Source organism: Bos indicus, chromosome 4 (genome assembly GCF_029378745.1).
Source record: "Bos indicus isolate NIAB-ARS_2022 breed Sahiwal x Tharparkar chromosome 4, NIAB-ARS_B.indTharparkar_mat_pri_1.0, whole genome shotgun sequence".
Classification (NCBI taxonomy): Eukaryota; Metazoa; Chordata; class Mammalia; order Artiodactyla; family Bovidae; genus Bos; species Bos indicus.
In genome coordinates this window covers 114450610-114469495 of record NC_091763.1, presented here as the reverse complement: position 1 = coordinate 114469495, position 18886 = coordinate 114450610, and the positions used below count along the sequence as shown (strand labels likewise).

General features: G+C 44.4%; 1 protein-coding gene across 8 annotated transcripts in view; it reads left to right on the top strand.

The window, feature by feature from the left end:
* PRKAG2 (protein kinase AMP-activated non-catalytic subunit gamma 2) overlaps positions 1 to 18886 on the top strand; it is a 300390-nt gene that overhangs the window by 222189 nt on the left and 59315 nt on the right. For 2 of the 8 annotated variants that reach the window (XM_070788450.1, XM_070788449.1), the window contains exon 1: positions 17999 to 18187. The exons of the other annotated variants lie outside the window; for them this stretch is intronic. In XM_070788450.1, coding sequence (XP_070644551.1) covers positions 18014 to 18187 — 174 coding nt within the window. In that variant the 5' untranslated portion in view covers positions 17999 to 18013. Of the gene's footprint in view, positions 1 to 17998; positions 18188 to 18886 lie in introns of those variants that run through there. 8 annotated transcript variants of the gene reach the window in all.

Here is an 18886-nt window from a genome sequence, read left to right as displayed (position 1 = left end):
CTTGTGCTTCCTCCAGCCCGGCGTTTCTCATGATGTACTCTGCATATAAGTTAAATAAGCAGGGTGAGAATAAACAGCCTTGATGTACTCCTTTTCCTATTTGGAACCATCTGTTGTTCCATGTCCAGTTCTAACTGTTGCTTCTTGACCTGCATACAGATTTCTCTGGAGGCAGGTCAAGTGGTCTGGTATTCCCATCTCTAAGAATTTTCCACAGTTTGTTGTGATCCACACAGTCAAAGGGTTTGGCATAATCAATAAAGCAGAAGTAGATTTTTTCTGGACCTGTTTTGCTTTTTTGATGATCCAATGGATGTTGGCAATTTGATCTCTGGTTCCTCTGCCTTTTCTAAATCCAGCTTGAATATCTGGAAGTTCATGGTTCATGTACTGTTGAAGTCTCGCTTGGAGAATCTTGAGCATTACTTTGCTAGTGTGTGAGATGAGTGCAACTGTGCGGTAGTTTGAGCATTCTTTGGCATTGCCTTTCTTTGGGATTGGAATGAAAACTGATCTTTTCCAGTCCTGTGGCCACTGCTGAGTTTTCCAAATGTGCTGGCATATTGAGTGCAGCAATTTCACAGCATCATCTTTCAGGGTTTGAAATAGCTCAATTGGAATTCCATCACCTCCACTAGCTTTGTTTGTAGTGATGCTTTCTAAGGCTCACTTGACTTCGCATTCCAGGATGTCTGGCTCTAGGTGAGTGATCACACCATTGTGATTATCTGGGTCGTGAAGATCTTTTTTGTACAGTTCTTCTGTGTATTCTTGCCACCTCTTCTTAATATCTTCTGCTTCTGTTAGGTCCCTCTACCATTTCTGTCCTTTATTGAGCCCGTCTTTGCATGAAATATTCCCTTGGTATCTCTAATTTTCTTGAAATGATCTCTAGTCATTCCCATTCTATTATTTTCCTCTATTTCTTTTCACTGATCACTGAGGAAGGCTTTCTTATCTCTCCTTGCTATTCTTTGGAACTCCGCATTCAAGTGGGTATATCTTTCCTTTTCTACGTTGCCTTTTGCTTCTCTTCTATTCTCAGCTATTTGTAAGGCCTCCTCAGATAGCCATTTTGCCTTTTTGCATGTCTTTTTCTTGGGGATGGTCCTGATCACTGTCTCCTGTACAATGTCATGAACCTCCGTCCATAGTTCTTCAGGCACTCTATCAGAATAATCCCTTGAATATATTTGTCACTTCCACTATATAATCATAAGGAATTTGGTTTAGGTCATACTTGAATGGTCTAGTGGTTTTCCCTACTTTCTTCAATTTAAGTCTGAATTTGGCGATAAAGGAATTCATGATCCAAGCCATAGTCAGCTCCCGGTCTTGTTTTTGCTGACTGTATAGAGCTTCTTCGTCATTGTTGGTGACAAACTTAACATTTCCTGTAACTACACTCCCATCCATATCACTAAATCTTTCAAACAAGGGCTGTCAGGAGGTATAAGCATCCTTTTTCATTATCTAGTCTATGACCATGCATGCATACATGTAAAGTCCCTTTAGTCGTGTCTGACTCTCTGTGATCCTGTGGACTGTAGCCCGCCAGGCCCCCTTGTCCATGGGATTCTCCAGACAAGAATACTGGAGTGGGTTGCCATGCCCTCCTCCAGGGGGTCTTCCCTACCCAGGGATCGAACCCTCATCTCCTACGTCTCCTGCATTGCCAGGCGGGTTCTTTATCAGTAGCGCCACCTGGAAACTACGATTGAAAATCTTGGCCCAGTACTCACATACATATAGATAATTAAGACAGATTTCTTGAAATGATAACTACCCTCACCAGCCTGCAATGCAAAGTGAGATTTCTATGTTATTTCATGTTAAACTAATGTAGTCCTGACCCTTAAACTGTCTTCACGAGTCATGAATGGGTCACAGTTCACCATTTTAAAACCTCTAGTTTAGACTTGCATCCTTATCTCACATTCAATAATATTGAAAAAGAGAGGAAAAAGAAAAAAAAAGGCTTGCATTCTCAACACCTGCTTTGGCCTGTCCCAGGTGGAATAGATGTACTTGTGGGGCTGTTCCCAGGAGCTGCTTCTTTTTGATACTCCTGATTCCTCTTATCGGTTCAGTAAGAGGACCTCATATCCCCCACTGAAAGTCTTCTCCCTTTGAGCTGTGAACACCAGCCCTGGGTTTCCGGCTCTCCGTACCAACTCCTTGCCCGCCTGGACCAGTTTTCCCAAAGCGCAGGGGGAGCCGCTGTGTTACGCCAGATGAGTTCAGGGCAGTATGAGAGTGAACAGTTTTCACAGCAATATATTTGTGAATCGGGGGTGGGGGAGGGGGCCGCGGGAAATACCGAGAATATCCAAACCAGGGCTTCATGGAATTTTGGCTGGCTTTTTTTAAGTCAGTTTAAATAATTGTCCAGGGGCTTCCCTGGCGGTCCAGTGGTTAAGATGCTTCCGGTGCAGGGAGTTCAGGTTCGAACCCTGGTCCAGGTACTAAGAGGCTACATGCCACGCAGCCAAGCATAAATAATGTATAGTTTGTATGGGGACACGACAGAAATCACAAAAATGGCACCAGAGCTGTGCTTTGGGGCACACAGCTGATGAATTAAACCACCCACTCCTCCTTTCCTGCAGAGCCACATACCCACAGCTACCCTACTCACATCCTGAAAGGCGCTTCTTGGCCAGGCAATCAACATCTGAAGTTTAACAGCTTCATCCCAGCATTTTCCCTGCTTCTTACCTCAAATAGGCTCATCCTGCCAATTTCCCCCGATATTCTAGTCTCTTTTCTATTTATTCCCTATCCACTGAAATACCAAGCCCAAACTATTTTTATCTCTGTGCTACTCCTCAGACTTGCTGAATTTCTTCATTGTACAAACATCTGAAATGTTCCTGCTGGTTCCTCCTCCCCCATCCAACCCTCTCCACTCCACGCAGATATTAAAATCTTTTCATAGCACCAAGAACAGTTTAAGGAGATTGACATTCACTCCTTAGAGCCTACATTTAAAATCTGATTCCACCCCTTAGCTTCTCATGGTCTCTCCTGATCTTTCTTTAACTTCTCTGCAAGGACACCCCACCCTCTACAAAGACCTCCTATACAGTACGGGGAACTAAACACCATGTCTTGTAATAACTTACAATAGAAAAGAATCTAAAGAAGAACCTATATATGTGTGTGTGTGTGTGTGTGTACAACTAAATCACTTTGCTGTATACCTGAAACCGACCCAACATTGTAAATCATCTGTGAAAGTGAAAATGTTAGTTGCTCAATTGTGTCCGACTCTTTTGCGACCCCGTGGACTGTAGCCTGCCAGGCTCCTCTGTCCATGGGATTCTCCGGGCAAGAATAGTGGTGTGGGTTGCCATGCCCTCCTCCAGGGGATCTTCCCAGCCCAGGGATCAAACCCGGGTCTCCTGCACTGCAGGCAGATTCTTTACCATCTGAGCAACAGGGAAGCCCCTGCTAAAAAGTTAAAACACTCTACTGCACTAAATACCGTTGGCCTGCTGTGGCCTGCAGGTGTCTTTCCCTTCAGGGTGCTTGTGCTCTGCCTCGGCATTCTCTGAGATGCTCTCCTTTCCCTGCTTCCATCAACATCCACCTCAATGCATCTCTTTAGGGACTTCCCTGGTGACCCAGTGGCTAAGGTACTGAGTTTGCGATGCAGGGTGCCTGCGTTCGACTCCTAGTTGGGGAACTAAGGTAGATCTCAGATCCCACATGCCGCATGGCGTGCCCCCTCGCAAATAGCATCGCTTTAGGAAGACTGCCTCTCAAGTATTTCCTTCCTTCTTAGTATTTGTGTCCACTAAGCAGTTGCTAAAGTCTTTTTTTTAAGTACTCTGTAAGGTTTTTACACTGTTACATATGCAGAAATGTACAGTGAACAATTAGACATGATCTTTACTGAATTAGAATATCATCTCCTGAGGGCAGGGAGGGCCTGTATCTCATATAATAACCAAATATCACCTAGAATGTTCTGGCTGCAAAGGAACAGAATATTCCAACTCAGACTGAGTTGGAGGACAAAGACATCTATTGCCTCGTATTACAGATCCAGAGGTAGGACAGGCCCCAGGCAAGGTGGGACACAGGCCAGCTCAGTGATGTCGCCAAGGACCGAAGCACTTTATCCCAGCACTGGCTTTCTCTGAAGACTGGTCCTCAGTAGCAGTCAGGGTTCCAGGCTGTCTGTGGCAGGTATAGGGGTGGATGGGGACATGAACACGTGCATGTGGGCGCTGGCCTCTCCAACCTTAAGTCCTTTCCTTTAGCCCGGGATTGAGTCACCATCATGATTCGCATAAGGAAGTGGTATACACTGTGACAAAATTAGTGGGGTGTTCTGGAAAGGAAGGTGGTAGGAGACGAATGGACGCCAAGTAGGCAAGCAGCAGTATCCACTGCAGTTTAGTACAGTCCAGCACACACTGCCAGCAATTGAGGCTAAGCTGGGGAACACACACATTCATATGTATACACATATATCTGCATGCATGTCATTACCTATGTAATACTTAAATCTTACACGTATACATGTATAGGTTACATACATAACGTCATGCAGAATAACAGAAATGTCTTTTTTGAATAAAGAAACATAAGATGATACATTTAGGTAAGAATCAGAGTGTATGAATAATACACTTTACAAATAATAACAATTTACAATGTGTTCTGCTGTACGGCAAAGTCATTCACTTATATATATTTATACACTCCTTTTCATATTCTTTTCCACTATGGTTTATCACAGGATATTGAGTAGAGTTCCATGTGCTCTCATGGACCTTGTTGTTTCTCCACGCTATGTATAATAGTTGGCGTCCGTTAGTCCCAAACTCCCAATCCTTCCCTGCCTCCTCTCCCCTCCCCCTGGAAACCATGGTCTGTTCTCTACGCGTATGAGTCTATTTCTGTTTCATAGATAGGTTCATTTGTGTTGTATTTTAGATTTCATGTACAAGCGATTGTCGTATGATATTTATCTTTCTCTGGCTTATTTCACTTAGTATGATAATCCCTAGGTCCATCCATGTTTGCTGCAAATGGCAGAGTTTCATTCTTTTTTATGGCTGAGAAGTGCATGCATGCATGCTCAGTCGCTTCAGTCGTGTCCGACTCTTTGTGACTCCATGAACCATAGCCTGTCAGGCTCCTCTGTCCATGACATTCTCCAAGCAAGAATAGTGGAATGGGTTGCCATGCCCTCCTCCGGGGATCTTCCCAACCCCAGGGATCAAACCCGTGTCTCCAGCATCTCCTGCATTGCAGTCAGATTCTTTACCGCTGAGCCACTGAGGAAGCCCGTGACTGAGAAGTATTCCATGGTGTATATATGTGTATATATGTGTGTGTGTGTGTGTATACTACATCTTCATCCTTTCTTATGTTGATGGACAATTTATATGGTTTCCATGTCTTGGCTACTGTGATATGGTTAGCTGATTTTAGATAAAGGTGCTAAGGCAGTTCAGTGGGGAAAATAAAGTCTTTTTAGTAAGCATTGTGGAACAACTGGAGATCAGTATGGGAAAAAAGAATTTAACCTTACCACACATCATAATACAAAATTAAACTAAAACAGATCATTGACCTAATGTGAAAGTCAAAATGTAAAGTTTCAAAAAAAAAGATGTAAAGTCTCTAGGAGGAAACACTACAGAAAATCGTCACAGTGTTGGAGGAGGCAAAGATTTCTTAAACAGGACATGAAAAGCATGAGTCATAAAAGGATGGATTGGATCTCATCAAAATTTTAAATTTTGCTCTTTGAAAAATATGGTAGGAATATGAAAACACAAGCCACAGAATGGAATGAAATGTCCACAAAACATGTATCTGACAAAGAACTTGAATTCTCACTTTATTTTTTAAAACTTGTTGCATCATCTGTTGGTGCATAACGAATTACCACCGATTAATCAGCTTAGAGCATGTGTTTATGCTCTCGCACTTTCTGTGGGTCAGAAGTTCAGGCGCAGCTTAGTTGGGTCAACTGCCTCCAGGTCTTTTATGAAACTTCAGTCAAGACGTCAGCCAGGGCTGAAATGTCATCTGAAGGCTTGCCGGGGAAGGAGCGAGTCTACTAACAGGAGAAGCCACAGTCTCATGCAGCCTAATCATGGAACATCGCCTTGCTGTGTTCTGTGAGAAGCAAGCCGCTAGGTCCAGTTCACACTCAAGGGGAGGAAGGACCAGGGTCTTTCCAACAGTTCCAGAAACATTAAGCACTGTGACACATGTTATCTTTTTATCTGTTCTTAATAGTCTCCTGTTTTCACTCTGAGTAAATAAGCTTGTAAAATCATATAATTGAACCAGCTTTAAACTATCATTATGCCATTATTTTTTATTATCTGAGTGAAGTTATTGAGGCAAGTATTGCATGAACAGTCATAATATAATTCAACAGATGTACTATGCAAAAAAGAGTCTCTATGCCACATTCATACAACCCAACATGGACCCAAAAAATCCAATTTAAAAAATGGGCAAAAGATTTGTATAGTCACTTCACAAAAGAAGACCTATGAATGCCCAATCAACAATATATAAGTAGTCCTCAAGGAAATGCAAATTAAAACCGCAATGTAAGAAACCATTACACACCCACTAGAATAACTGAAAATTAGAAATATTTTAAGGCTAACCATATGCCCAGTCATTCTACTCTTTGCTGTTAATTCAAGAGACATGAAAATGTGTCCACACAAAGACTAGACCATGTATCTTCAGAGCGTTTTTATTCACAATGGTAAAAATTTAGAAATTTCTCAAATGTCCATCAAACAAGTGAATGGTGATGCAAAATATGGCACATCCGTACATACAATGGAATACTACTCGGCAGTTAAAAAGAACAAACTACTGATGCACTGAACAGCGTGAATGAATCTCAGAATCATCACGCTAAGTGAAATAAGCCAGTGCAAAAGAGTGTATACTGTATGATTCCATGTATATAAAACTCTAGAAAATACCTACAGTAACAAAAAGTAGATCAGTAGTTGCCTGAAACTGTGGACAAAAACAGGGATGAACCACAAAGGAGCACGGGGAAACTTTGGTGGGGGTAAGAAAAATGTGTTGTGTCTTGACTGTAGCTGGCACAGTTGCAAGTGGATGCAGTTTACCATAGGTAAGTTATATCACAGTAAAAGAGATGTAGATTCTTTCTCCGGAGGTTGACACACTGAGGTCCCACACGCGTGTTTAGTCGGCTCTGTGTCCCCAGTTCCTGCTCCTCAGCTACATAGCACCAAAGACAGAGAAACAGAGCACAGAATCCCCCGGGGTCAAGCGGAGAGGGCGCGGCAGGGCATGAACAGGTCCGCCTAACTTTCGTTTCGGTCTCTTAACACACACCAAGACGGAACAAAAATGGAAGCAGTCGCAGTCACTTCTGAAGCTTTCCACCAGTTTCTGGCCAGAGCTTCCATAAAAAGGGGATACAACGAGCTGGAAAAATGATGAACAGTAGTCTGTTCTCAGAAGGCTTAATAGTCTAGGGGAGAGAGTAGAGAACAGTGAAGAAAGACTTTATATCATTTGAGGGATTGCTTTATAAGAGGAATATAAATTTCTATTTGTTTTGAAATAGAGATGTCAAAGTTTATGGCTTGATGCAGTAAGAACTGAAAGGTTAATTGAACTGGCTGAGCGATACTTATTTTTTTAATTTGCTAATTATGGGATATTATGGGATAATAAGAGTTGTCAAAGTAATAGAAGGTGTTTAGTTCCCCAGTAAGTCCTGTTAAACACAAACTTGATAAGATTTCAACTATCAAAAAAAAAAAAATTTTTTTGGATTTCTTTGTGAAAGGAGAAAGAAATACATATTCTAGACCCTGAGTAATGAGTTCCACAGATCCAGAATTTGAAGTGTAAACAGATTAAACTTATATATGTTTAGGGTTCTTAATTCATATCTTTGATGTGAATTTCTCCTCACACCAGATATTTAACTGACTTACCTTTTGTGGTTCTTGGCATATAGCAGATGGTAAATACTTGCTGAATGACTATCTTCAAAATCTTAACATTGTCTATTTTTTGGAAGTTAGAAGAAAATTTAACAGAAGCCAGACAAAAGGGATTTCTTTTTTTTTTTTGGTTTAGTCCCTTTTCTTCATCTCTTATTTTTTTGTTGTTGTTAAATATTTCCTTTTATTTATTTATTTGGCTGCACCAGGTCTTACTTGCACCATATGGGGTCTTCACGGCGACATAGGGGTCTAGTTCCCTGACCATGATTCCAACCCGGGTCGTCTGTACTGAGAGTGCGGACTCTTAGCCCCTGGACCGCCAGGAAGTCCCTCTTTATCTCTTATTTAATGATACCTCCTTTGAAACAGTTTTGAGCTGACTTGTTGAACTGTAGAAATTGGTTACCATACTCTCTGAAACGATTCTGTGGAATAAATGCTCTTTAAAGGAAATCATAAATAAATGTTAGGAAGGAACTAACTTTATACTATCTGAAGTTGTTATTTAGAAAACTGTCAAAAGGGAAAAAACCTTTCTCCCAAATATAATGATTAAAATCGATCAGAAGGATGAGTAGTTATGGTGTTAAATATCTTATATTTTAAGATATAAATAGTTTCAGTTTGTATTAGTTTTTATTTTATATATCAGTTTTTATTTTTTATTTACTCTATCAGTTTTTATATTTATTTTATAAGTAAATATCTTATATTTTAAGATATAAATAATTTGAGTTTTTACTCAGTTTTTAATAGTTAAGTAGTTTCAGTTTTTATCAAATTTCTATAGCACTTAAAAAAATCAATTGTTCTTACTCAACAGAAACTAAAATTATAGAGAGATGGTAAGAGCTGGCAGCGGTATCCAAACCAGGGTGTGCAGTCCACAACCTCTAGTCCTCAGACAAAGTCTATTAAAATAAAACGCTGCTCCTGTTTCTTAGCACAGTCACTTTCTTTTCCACAAAATACCAGCTCCGATGCTCAAGGGGAAGTGGGTGTAATTATTTCTAAACAGAAATGAGGTCCAGGAGAAGCAGGAGTGAGTGGAAGTAAATCACCTCTGAGCCCATTTATGCTACTAAAATCATCTGCTCACCCACTGTGTTTTCAATTGGTTTGCTAATAACAAACAATTCATTTCACCCAAGTATTTTTGCAATGCCTACTATGTGTCAGGCACAGGCAGTATAATCAAACAGGATTGTTTTTCCCCTTCAAAGAGTTTATGGGCTTTAGGGGAGGACAGAAAAGTGAATCCCAGTCCCACGCTACGTGCCTTATAGAAGCCTGTGGGTTCAAAGAAGAAATTTACCAGGTGAGCTGTTAGAAAAGGTCAAGAATCAAGAAAGGCTTCCTGGTGAAACCTGAGCTGCTTTCTTAAGACTCGTTCTTTTTTTTTAATAGGCAAACCTTGAATTTATTTTAGATCGCTTTTTTTCAAATAAAAATTCCTAATGGAAATTTTCTTAAATTAAGATCCTAGAGAAAAATAGAACCAAATGATAAAACCTCTGAGGAATATGAGAGTTGATATATATATATGATATAAATACATATATATATATATATATGTATGTATGTATGTATTTTGGCCCTGCCCCACACCTTGCTCAGTCATGTCCGATGGCAACCCACTCCAGTGTTCTTGCCTGGAGAATCCCAGGGATGGTGGAGCCTGGTGGACTGCCGTCTATGGGGTCGCACAGAGTCGGACACGACTGAAGCAACTTAGCAGCAGCAGCAGCAGCAGCCACACCTTGCAGGTTCTTATTAGTTCCGCGACAAGGGATCAAACCCTGGGCCCAGGTAGGGAAAGCACAGAGTCTCCTAAGCACTAGACCACTGTTTTCATTTTTTAATACTTATTTATTTGACTGCACCGGGTCTTAGTTGCAGCATGTGGGATCTAGTTCCTTGACCAGGGATCGAACCCCAGCCCTCTGCATTGGGAGTGTGGAGTCTTAGCCACTGCACCACCAAGGAAGATCCAAAAAGTATATACTTTTAGCATCTTTTTTTTTTCCTTGACTAGTTCTTAATATGACTAAAAAGTTTTTCTCATCATCAAGACTCATAAAGGAGTGAGTAGGAGCTAGCCCAGTGGCAGAAGTAGGAAAGGGGGGCAGAATATTCAAGCCTCGGGGCTCCAGTGTAGGGGACGCAGAGGAGCTTGGCCAGAGAAGGTGAAGAAATAAAATGACCAGGTCCTGCTCAGGGCTGGGGAGTTGCATGACATCCCTAAAGGGTCCTGAGAGTCACTGGGTGGTTCTAAAGAGAGTTACAAGAACAACTGTGTGTTTAAAAGGAGCCCTGGCTCCAGGGTAGGGAATGGACTAGAAAAGGATGAGATGGGAGAAACCAGAGCTGTTCCAAGAACCAGGCTCGCTAAGGAGTGTGATGGAGACAGAGACACCTGGGACCGCCTCCAAGGATGCAGAGACAGAGTGAGAGGCCCCAGGGACCGTTTGAGATGGATGAGTGTGAACTGCCTATAGAAGATTAAAATGCAGATGACAGGAGGCGGTCTGGAGCTCAGGAGAACTGAGGGCTTGTGGCTGAGGCTTGAAGGCCAGCAGCACAGGAGTCGGGGTGGGGCCTGGCTTGGGAGTGCAGAGTGGGAAGTAGAAGGGGGTGCAGGCACATCTCCTGCCCGCACTGGTGGGAGCTGCCCATCCCCCCTTTGCTTCCACCCGGAGGACGTCTTTGCAGAAAAGCAGAGCTCACGGAAGACAGCAGGGGAGAAACATCGAAGCTGCTAAATTATTCAAGAGCTCCTTATCCAGTATTTAAGGCTGATTGATTTCTTGTAGTAGCTATTTAGGATTTTTTTTTTTTTTTTTTTAAGGCAAAGTGAACTCACATCCGACCTCATTGCGTACAGGAAAGCTTTTTTGGCTGTTGTTTAATGATTAAGTTTCCAGGCTGGCGTTTGCCCTTCCGACAATCATTCAAAACACTGGGCGCAGTTATGCAAGACGGTCCTTAATAACTTAGCATTTTGTAGCAACCAAAGAGTCACACTTGTAAGGGCTCCATGTTTCTCGGGCATTCTTTCAGAAAAGTTCACCTCCGTTCCCTGCCATCACACTGAAGTCCAGTAAGCCCAGACTGGCTGCAGAAGTGGATGGTATAACGTAGAAATACCGAAAATCTACATGAGGTCTAGGGAGGGAAATCCGGCACCTCTCAAGGATGAGAGGCGCCAGGTATGGGGTCGCATCAGTCCAAGCCCCTTTTTTTTTGCATGCACGACATGGCCCAAGCCCTCCCTCTCTACTCTCCTCCACCCCTGGCTTTCCCGCCAGCCTGAAATAGCTAAAATTAAGTCTGGCGTGTAAGTCTGTTGAGACTTTAAGAAAACATCACCGTTGAAAGGGCAGCCGACGACCACCAACTTCAGATGGTCTGTCCTAACCCATCCATCACTCATTTCAGCCTGTCGATGTGTCCGTGCACATCTGAAAAGCATCTCGGGCCTTCATGTCCCTGAAATTGACCTTGTGTGTCATAAAACAGAGTCATCTGCCTCCTTCTGGTATCCTCTGACTGCATGCCTTTCGAAGGAAGAAAGCATGAGATGTCTTACAAAGTGAAAAAATAACCTGTGGAAATAAATTCAGCCTCACTCGCATATTCGATAGAGACGTTTTTATTTTCGTCTACTCTTGTACCCCCACTATCAAATGCAGTAAAAGTAGGAGACTCACATTAATTTGTCTCCATCTCTATGCTCCACACATGTCAACAGTCATAGGCACAGGACTTCTGGGTCTGAGGACCAGTTTTGCGGAGTTCACAGCATCCAGAAATGCATACTCCCACTGGCTGCACAGTTCAGCCTCCCAGTAAAGAATTCGTCAGGGTTACAGGGAAATTGCTGACGCTCCTACTGAATATCAGTGAAGGATTTTTTTTTTAAGTATGCCAAACTGACTGCAGGAAATTGAAATGTAGACTTTTTTAAAATCAGGGTGATTGACATCTGCACTAGGTACCACCAAACTTTTTAAAATTAAACTTATTTTGAGATCATTGTGGATTCACGTGCAGTTGTAACAGATAATCCTGCGTGCCGTTCGCCTAATGCCCCCCAGTGTAACATCTTGCGGAAACTACAGGACGGGAGAAATCGGAACCTTCGTACATTCCTGGTGAAAACGTACAAAGGTTCAGTCACCGTGGAAAACGGCTTGGTGGTTTCTCAAAATGATAAATATAGAGTTGCCATATGACCCAGAAATTCCATTCCTGGATCTACACCTAACAGAAATGAACACGTATGTCCACACAAACCACGGTACATGAGTGTCTATAGAAGTAATATTCATATTATCACCCAAATATCCAGCAACTAATGAATGGATAAATAAAATGTAGTCTATCCATTCGATGGAATACGATTCAGCAATAAAAAGAAATTAAGTGTTGATAAATTTTACAACATGGATGAACCTTGAATGCATTATGCTGAATGGAAGAAGTCAGAGACAAAAGACTACGTATTATATGATTCTGTTTATGTGAAGTGTCCAGAATAGGCTAATGTGTAGAGTCAGAAAAGACATTAGCGGTTGCCTAGGACTGGGGGTGGAGGTTAAGGAGGTTAAGACAGTGATGGGTACAGGGTCTGCCTTTGGGATAATGAAAGTGCTGTCAACAGAGATGGTTGCACAACCCTGTGCCGGTACTGAATCATATTTTCTGGTACATGAATCATGGCTCAATAAGATTTTTGTAACATTTTCTTCCTTTTATACTTATTTATTCATTTAAGTTTTGTTTGCGCTGGGATTTTGTTGCTGTGCGCGCTTTCTCTAGTCGTGGCAAGCAGGGGCTGCCCTCCGCTTGTGCTGCTTGGGCTTCTCATGGCAGTGGCTTCTCTTGTGGAGCACAGGCTGTAAGCGCTTGGGCTCAGTAGCTGCGACTTGCTGGCTCTAGTGTGCTCGGGCTTCCGTAGTTGCGCGCAGCATGTGGGCTTGGTAATTTGGGCTTGAGAACTTAGTTGCTCCCCGCCATGTGGAATCTTCCAGGACCAGGGATCAAACGCATGTCCCCTGTATTAGCAGGCAGATTCTTATCCACTGTACCACCAGGGAAGTCCTCAATAAAGATTTTCTTCTAAATGAACCCCGATTGTCATTTCCTCCTCACAACTAAATCAGCTTGGCTTGACTTGTGGGGGAAAATACAGTATGATATCACAAGCAGACCTCAGATATGCAGATAACACCACCGTTATGGCAGAAAGTGAAGAACTGAAGAGCCTCTTGAAAGTGAAAGAGGAGAGTGAAAAAGTTGGCTTAAAGCTCAACATTCAAAAAACAAAGATCATGGCATCCGGTCCCATCATTTCATGGCAAGTAGATGGAGAAACAGTGGAAACAGTGGCAGACTTTATTTTGGGGGGCTCCAAAATCACTGCAGATAGTGACTGCAGCCATGAAATTAGAAGACACTTGCTCCTTGGAAGAAAAGTTATGACCAACCTAGACAGCATATTAAAAAACAGAGACATTACTTTGCCAACAAAGGTCCGTCTAGTCAAAGCTATGGTTTTTCCGGTAGTCATGTATGGATGTGAGAGTTGGACTATAAAGAAAGCTGAGCACCAAAGAATTGATGCTTTTGAACTGTGGTATTGGAGAAGACTCTTGAGAGTCCCTTGGACTGCAAGGAGATCCAACCAGTCCATCCTAAAGGAGATCAGTCCTGAATGTTCATTGGAAGGACTGATGTTGAAGCTGAAACTCTAATACTTTGGCCACCTGATGCGAAGAGCTGACTCATTTGAAAAGAACCCGATGCCGGGAAAGATTGGAGGCAGGAGGAGAATGGGACAACAGAGGATGAGAGGTTGGATGGCATCACCAACTAATGGACATGAGTTTGAGTAAACTCCGGGAGTTGGTGATGGGCAGGGAGGCCTGGCATGCTGCAGTTGATGGGGTTGCAGAGTCGGACATGACTGAACAACTGAACTGACTGATTGATCCCAAGCAGGGTATTATTGACTTTGATACAGTTAAGAATCAGAACAGTTCTATCATCACTTTTATGGCCACAGGTACCTCTGTTCCCCCACCCCCATCCCTGACCCCTGACCCCTAGCATTTACTAATCTGTTCTCCATTTTCTGTCATTTTGTCATTTCAAGAACATTATATAGATGGAATCATACAGTATATAACCTTTGAAAGTGAAAGTGAAGTCGCTCAGTCGTGTCCAACTCTCTGGGATCCACCCCATGGACTGTAGCCTACCACGCTCCTCTGTCCTTGGGATTTTCCAGGCAAGAGTACTGGAGTGGGTTGCCATTGCCTTCTCCAGAGGATCTTCCCGACCCAGGAATCAAACCTGGGTCTCCCGCGTTGTAGGCAGATGCTTTTACCATCTGAGCCACGAGGGAAGCCTTTAAGGACTGGCTTTTTTTCACTGAGATACTTGCCTGGACATTCATGCAAGTGGTTGTATGTATCAATAGTTGATTGCTTTTTATTGCTGAACAGTACTCCAACCAGTCCATTCTAAAGGAGATCAGTCCTGGGTGTTCTTTGGAAGGAATGATGCTAAAGCTGAAACTCCAGTACTTTGGCCACCTCATGCGAAGAGTTGACTCGTTGGAAAAGACTCTGATGCTGGGAGGGATTGGGGGCAGGAGGAGAAGGGGATGACAGAGGATGAGATGCCTGGATGGCATCACCGACTCGATGGACATGAGTCTGAGTGAACTCCGGGAGCTGGTGATGGACAGGGAGGCCTGGTGTGCTGCGATTCATGGGGTCGCAAAGAGTCGAACACGACTGAGCAACTGAACTGAACTGAACTGAGTACGCCACTGTATAAATGTAACATTGTACATTTATAGACTCACATCTGTTATGTCCAGTTTTGGCTGTGACAAATTATGCTGTTGTGAACATGCATACATAGGTTTTTGTGTAAACATGTTTTGTTTCCCCCAGGATAAATGCCGAAGAATGCCATTGATGTATCTATCATATGACAGTTAGGAGGTTATTTCCTTAAGGAACTGCCAAATTGTTTCCCAGAGTGGTATAATTTTGCATCCCCACAGCAACGCACAAGAGATTCTGTTTCTCTGAATCCTCACTGGCACTTGGTGTGACCACCATCCCTGGTGCCTCAGACGGTAAAGCGTCTGTCTACAGTGCGGGAGACCCGAGTTCAATCCCTGGGTTGGGAAGATCCCCTAGAGAAGGAAATAGCAGTCCACTCCAGGACTATTGCCTGGAAAATCCCATGGACAGAGGAGCCTGGTAGGCTACAGTCCATGGGGTCGCAGAGTTGGACACGACTGAGTGACTTCACTATATATACCCTACACTCACAGCTGTGAGGTGATAGCTTATTGTGGTTTTGATTAGCATTTCCCTAATGGCTAATGTGCTGGCCTTACTTTCATGTGCTTACATCTTTTTCAGTGAAATGTCTCTTTGTATCTTTTGCCCACGTTCTGACTGGATTGTTTTCTTTTTCTGCTATTGAATTTTGAGAGTTCTTTACATAATCCAAATACTGGTCATTTGTTGGCTTTGTGGTCTACAAATCTTTTTCTCCCACTCTGTAGCTTGTCTTTTTATCCTCTCAACAGGCTCTGTCACAGGGCAAACATTTTAAAGTTTAATGAGAGCCAATTCATTAATTTTTTATTTTACAGTTCATGCTTTTGATGTCGGATCTAACTCTATGTTTATCAATAGGTCCCAAAGGCTTTGTCCTATTTTTTTCTAAAAGTTTCATAGTGTTACATATTTATAAGTCCTTGATCCGATTTTAGCTCATTTTTGTACAAGGTGTGAGGCTCACATTAGGGCTTTGGGCTGTTGATGTCCAATTGCTCCAGCATCGTCTTTGCACCTTTATCATACATCGATTTGCAGTATTTATGTGGATCTATTTCTGGATTCTCTACTTGTTTCTATCGATCATTGTGTCTATCTCCCTCCCACAGACACACAGTCTTGATTACTGTAGCACTGTAGTAAGCTTTGTTTTTTTTACTAATAATTATCTTTATCTGTTTGGCTGCACTGGGTCTTTGCTGCACACGTGGGCTCTCTGATTTTTGTGTGGCATGTGAGATCTTTAGTTGTGGCATGCAAACTCGGTTGCAGCATGTGGGACTAGCTCCCTGACCAGGGATTGAACCTGGGACACCCTGGACTGGAAGCTAAGAGTCTTAGCCACTGGGCCACTAGGGAAGACCCTGTAGTAAGCTTTAATATCCATAGAGTGACTCTTCCCACTTCATTCTTCTTCTTCAGGCCTGTTTTAGCTTTGCCTTTCTGTGTAAATTTTAGAAGCTTGTCTTGTCTATGAAAAACCTGCTTGGGATTTTGATGGACATTGCATTCAACCTAGAGATCAGTCTGGAGGGAGAAATGATGTCTTTACTATGCTGAGTTTTCCGATCCATGAACATGAAGTACCTCTCCACTTATTTTAGTGTTCTTTCATCCACACATTGTAATTTTCAGCGTACAGATCTTGTGACATGTTCTCCCAAGCGAATACCTAAGTATTTAATTTTCTTTGTGGTGATCATAAATAATGTTGGTTTTTCTTTTAATATTTATTTATTTGGCTGTGCTGAGTCCTAGCTGTGGCACGAGGGATCTTCAATCTCCAGTGTGGCAACATGTGGGGTGTTTAATTGTGACATGTGAACTCTGAGTTGTGGCATGTGGGATCTAGTTCTGCCTACATTGGGGGTGCAGAGTCTTAGCTACTGGGCCACCAGGGAAGTCCCAGTAATATTATTTTTAATACCAGTTTCCCCATGTTCATTGTCAGCATGCACAAATATGACTGACTTTTATGTATTGATCTTATATCCTGTGACCTTGCTGAACTTATTAGTTCCAGTTTTGGTGTTTTGGGGGTTTTGTGGGAGGTTTTTTAATGAGTAGATTCCTTGGGACTTTCTATGCAGACAATCATATCATCTGCAAGTAGGGATGGTTTTATTTTTATCTTTCCAACTTGTATGTCTTTTATTTTTTCTTGCCTTATTGCAGTGGCTGGAACTTCTGGTACTATGTTGAATAAGAACAATGTGAAAGCAGACATCCTTGTCTTGTTCTGAACTTAAGAGAAGAAGCATTCAGTCTTTTGCTGTTAAGCATGACACAGCGAAATTTTTTTACCATCTTTTACAAAATTATTTTTATTTTCCTCCCCCCACATTTTTTAAGGCAAAGATTAAGACTAAGAGATTGGTAGGACATAGGGGGATCCAGTAGTTAAGACATCATGCTTCCAATGCAGGGGATATAGGTTCAATTCCTGATCAGGGAACTAAGATCCCACATGCTACAGGGTGTGGCAAAAAAACAAACAAACAAAAAAAGACTTAAATTGGCCCAACTGAGATGACAGAGCAAAAAGAAGGCATAAAGATATGAGTACTTCCTCCTCCAGGCTAGGCTTCCAATAATGACAGAACCAAGTTCCTTGAGGGGGTGGGGGTGGAGCCTTAATCAGCGCTGGCGAGCTAATCTCTTTATCATGGTGCTTGCACTCTGCAGTGAGCTAAGAGCCCTGTACCTGGGGCAGTCATTGCCCATAACACAGGAGAGGGGTGCCTGTCGCCTATCTGGCTACCCTGCTCTTCCAGGAAGCTCTGGGCTGCCAGGCCTCACAGCCTGCCAACCTGAGCTGGCGATCGGAGAGTCTCAGATACCCAGATCCAGGGTAACAGAAGTGGCCAGAGCCAGATTTAGAATTGTAAGTACTTTTTGGCACTGGCTCCCCAAAGAAGAGAACGAGCTATGAAGAGAGGAAGCAAGAGTTTCATGGCCGGGTAAAACTGACAGCAACACAGTGCATATAAAATACGTGTATTTCAGGGAACAAAAATTTTAACAGGGGAAAAAGGGATGGGCTTTTTTGTTGTCTCCGACTCCTCGCGACCCCATGGACTGCATGCAGGACGCCGGGCTAAAATTTAAAAGAAAACCAAGCAAGCACGCCCTCATTCACACCGCCCTCCGCCCGGGTCTGCGATGTCATCTCCCCTGGGGTCTTGCAGCCTCCATCCCCCTCTCCCGGGCACGTCGCCCCGCCCACCGCACCCCTACCTGGCTCCGCACCCCTCGGGCCCCACCCCCGGCCGGCCGAGACCACACCCGCGCAGGTTAAACCTGCGGGGACGCGCTTCCGTGGGTGGCGGGGGTAAGGTGAGCGGGTGTTAGCAAGGAGGTGGGAGGACGGGCAGAGGATGAGAAGACCGGCCTCCGCGAAAGGCGGGTCGGCGGCCCCGGCGGCCGGACGGGGACGCCCCCGCCTCCCTGGCGCGGACCAGCCCCGGCTCCCCGGGGTCCTCTTCCCACGGTTCCCTCTCGCCAGTCGGCACCAACGCGCTGGGCCCGGAGGGGGCGAGGAGCGGGAGCGGGCCCTTCCACTCGGGATGCGGGCGCGGCAGGTCAGGCCGCGGCCGGCCTGGGACGGAAAGGGGGGACTGGGCCGCGCCGCCGGTTCCCTGCCGGGCCCGCGAGCTGGGCTGCGCCGAGCCACCACCGACCCAGCACCGTCCTGACAGCCGCGTGGGAGGCCGCCTTCTCGCGGCGATCCGGCGCTGAGCGAGGCCGGAGCGCCCGGCTGGGCAGCGGAGCCCACCCCCGGCCCCGCGGCCCCGGCCCCACCCACACACTCCCGCCCACCCGGGCCCGCCCCCGCGCCCCAGCAGCAGTACCACGGCCCTGCGGCCCCCCGCGTCTCGGCCCCGCCCCCGCCCCTGAGGTCTAGGCCCCGCCCCCGCGCTCTGCCGTTGTGCTGCGGGCCCCGCGGCCCCGGTCCCGCCCTCCACCCCGCCCCTTCCCCGCCCCCTGCACCCCAGCCCCGCCCCTGCGCCCCGCCGCTGTACCGCTTCCCGGCCC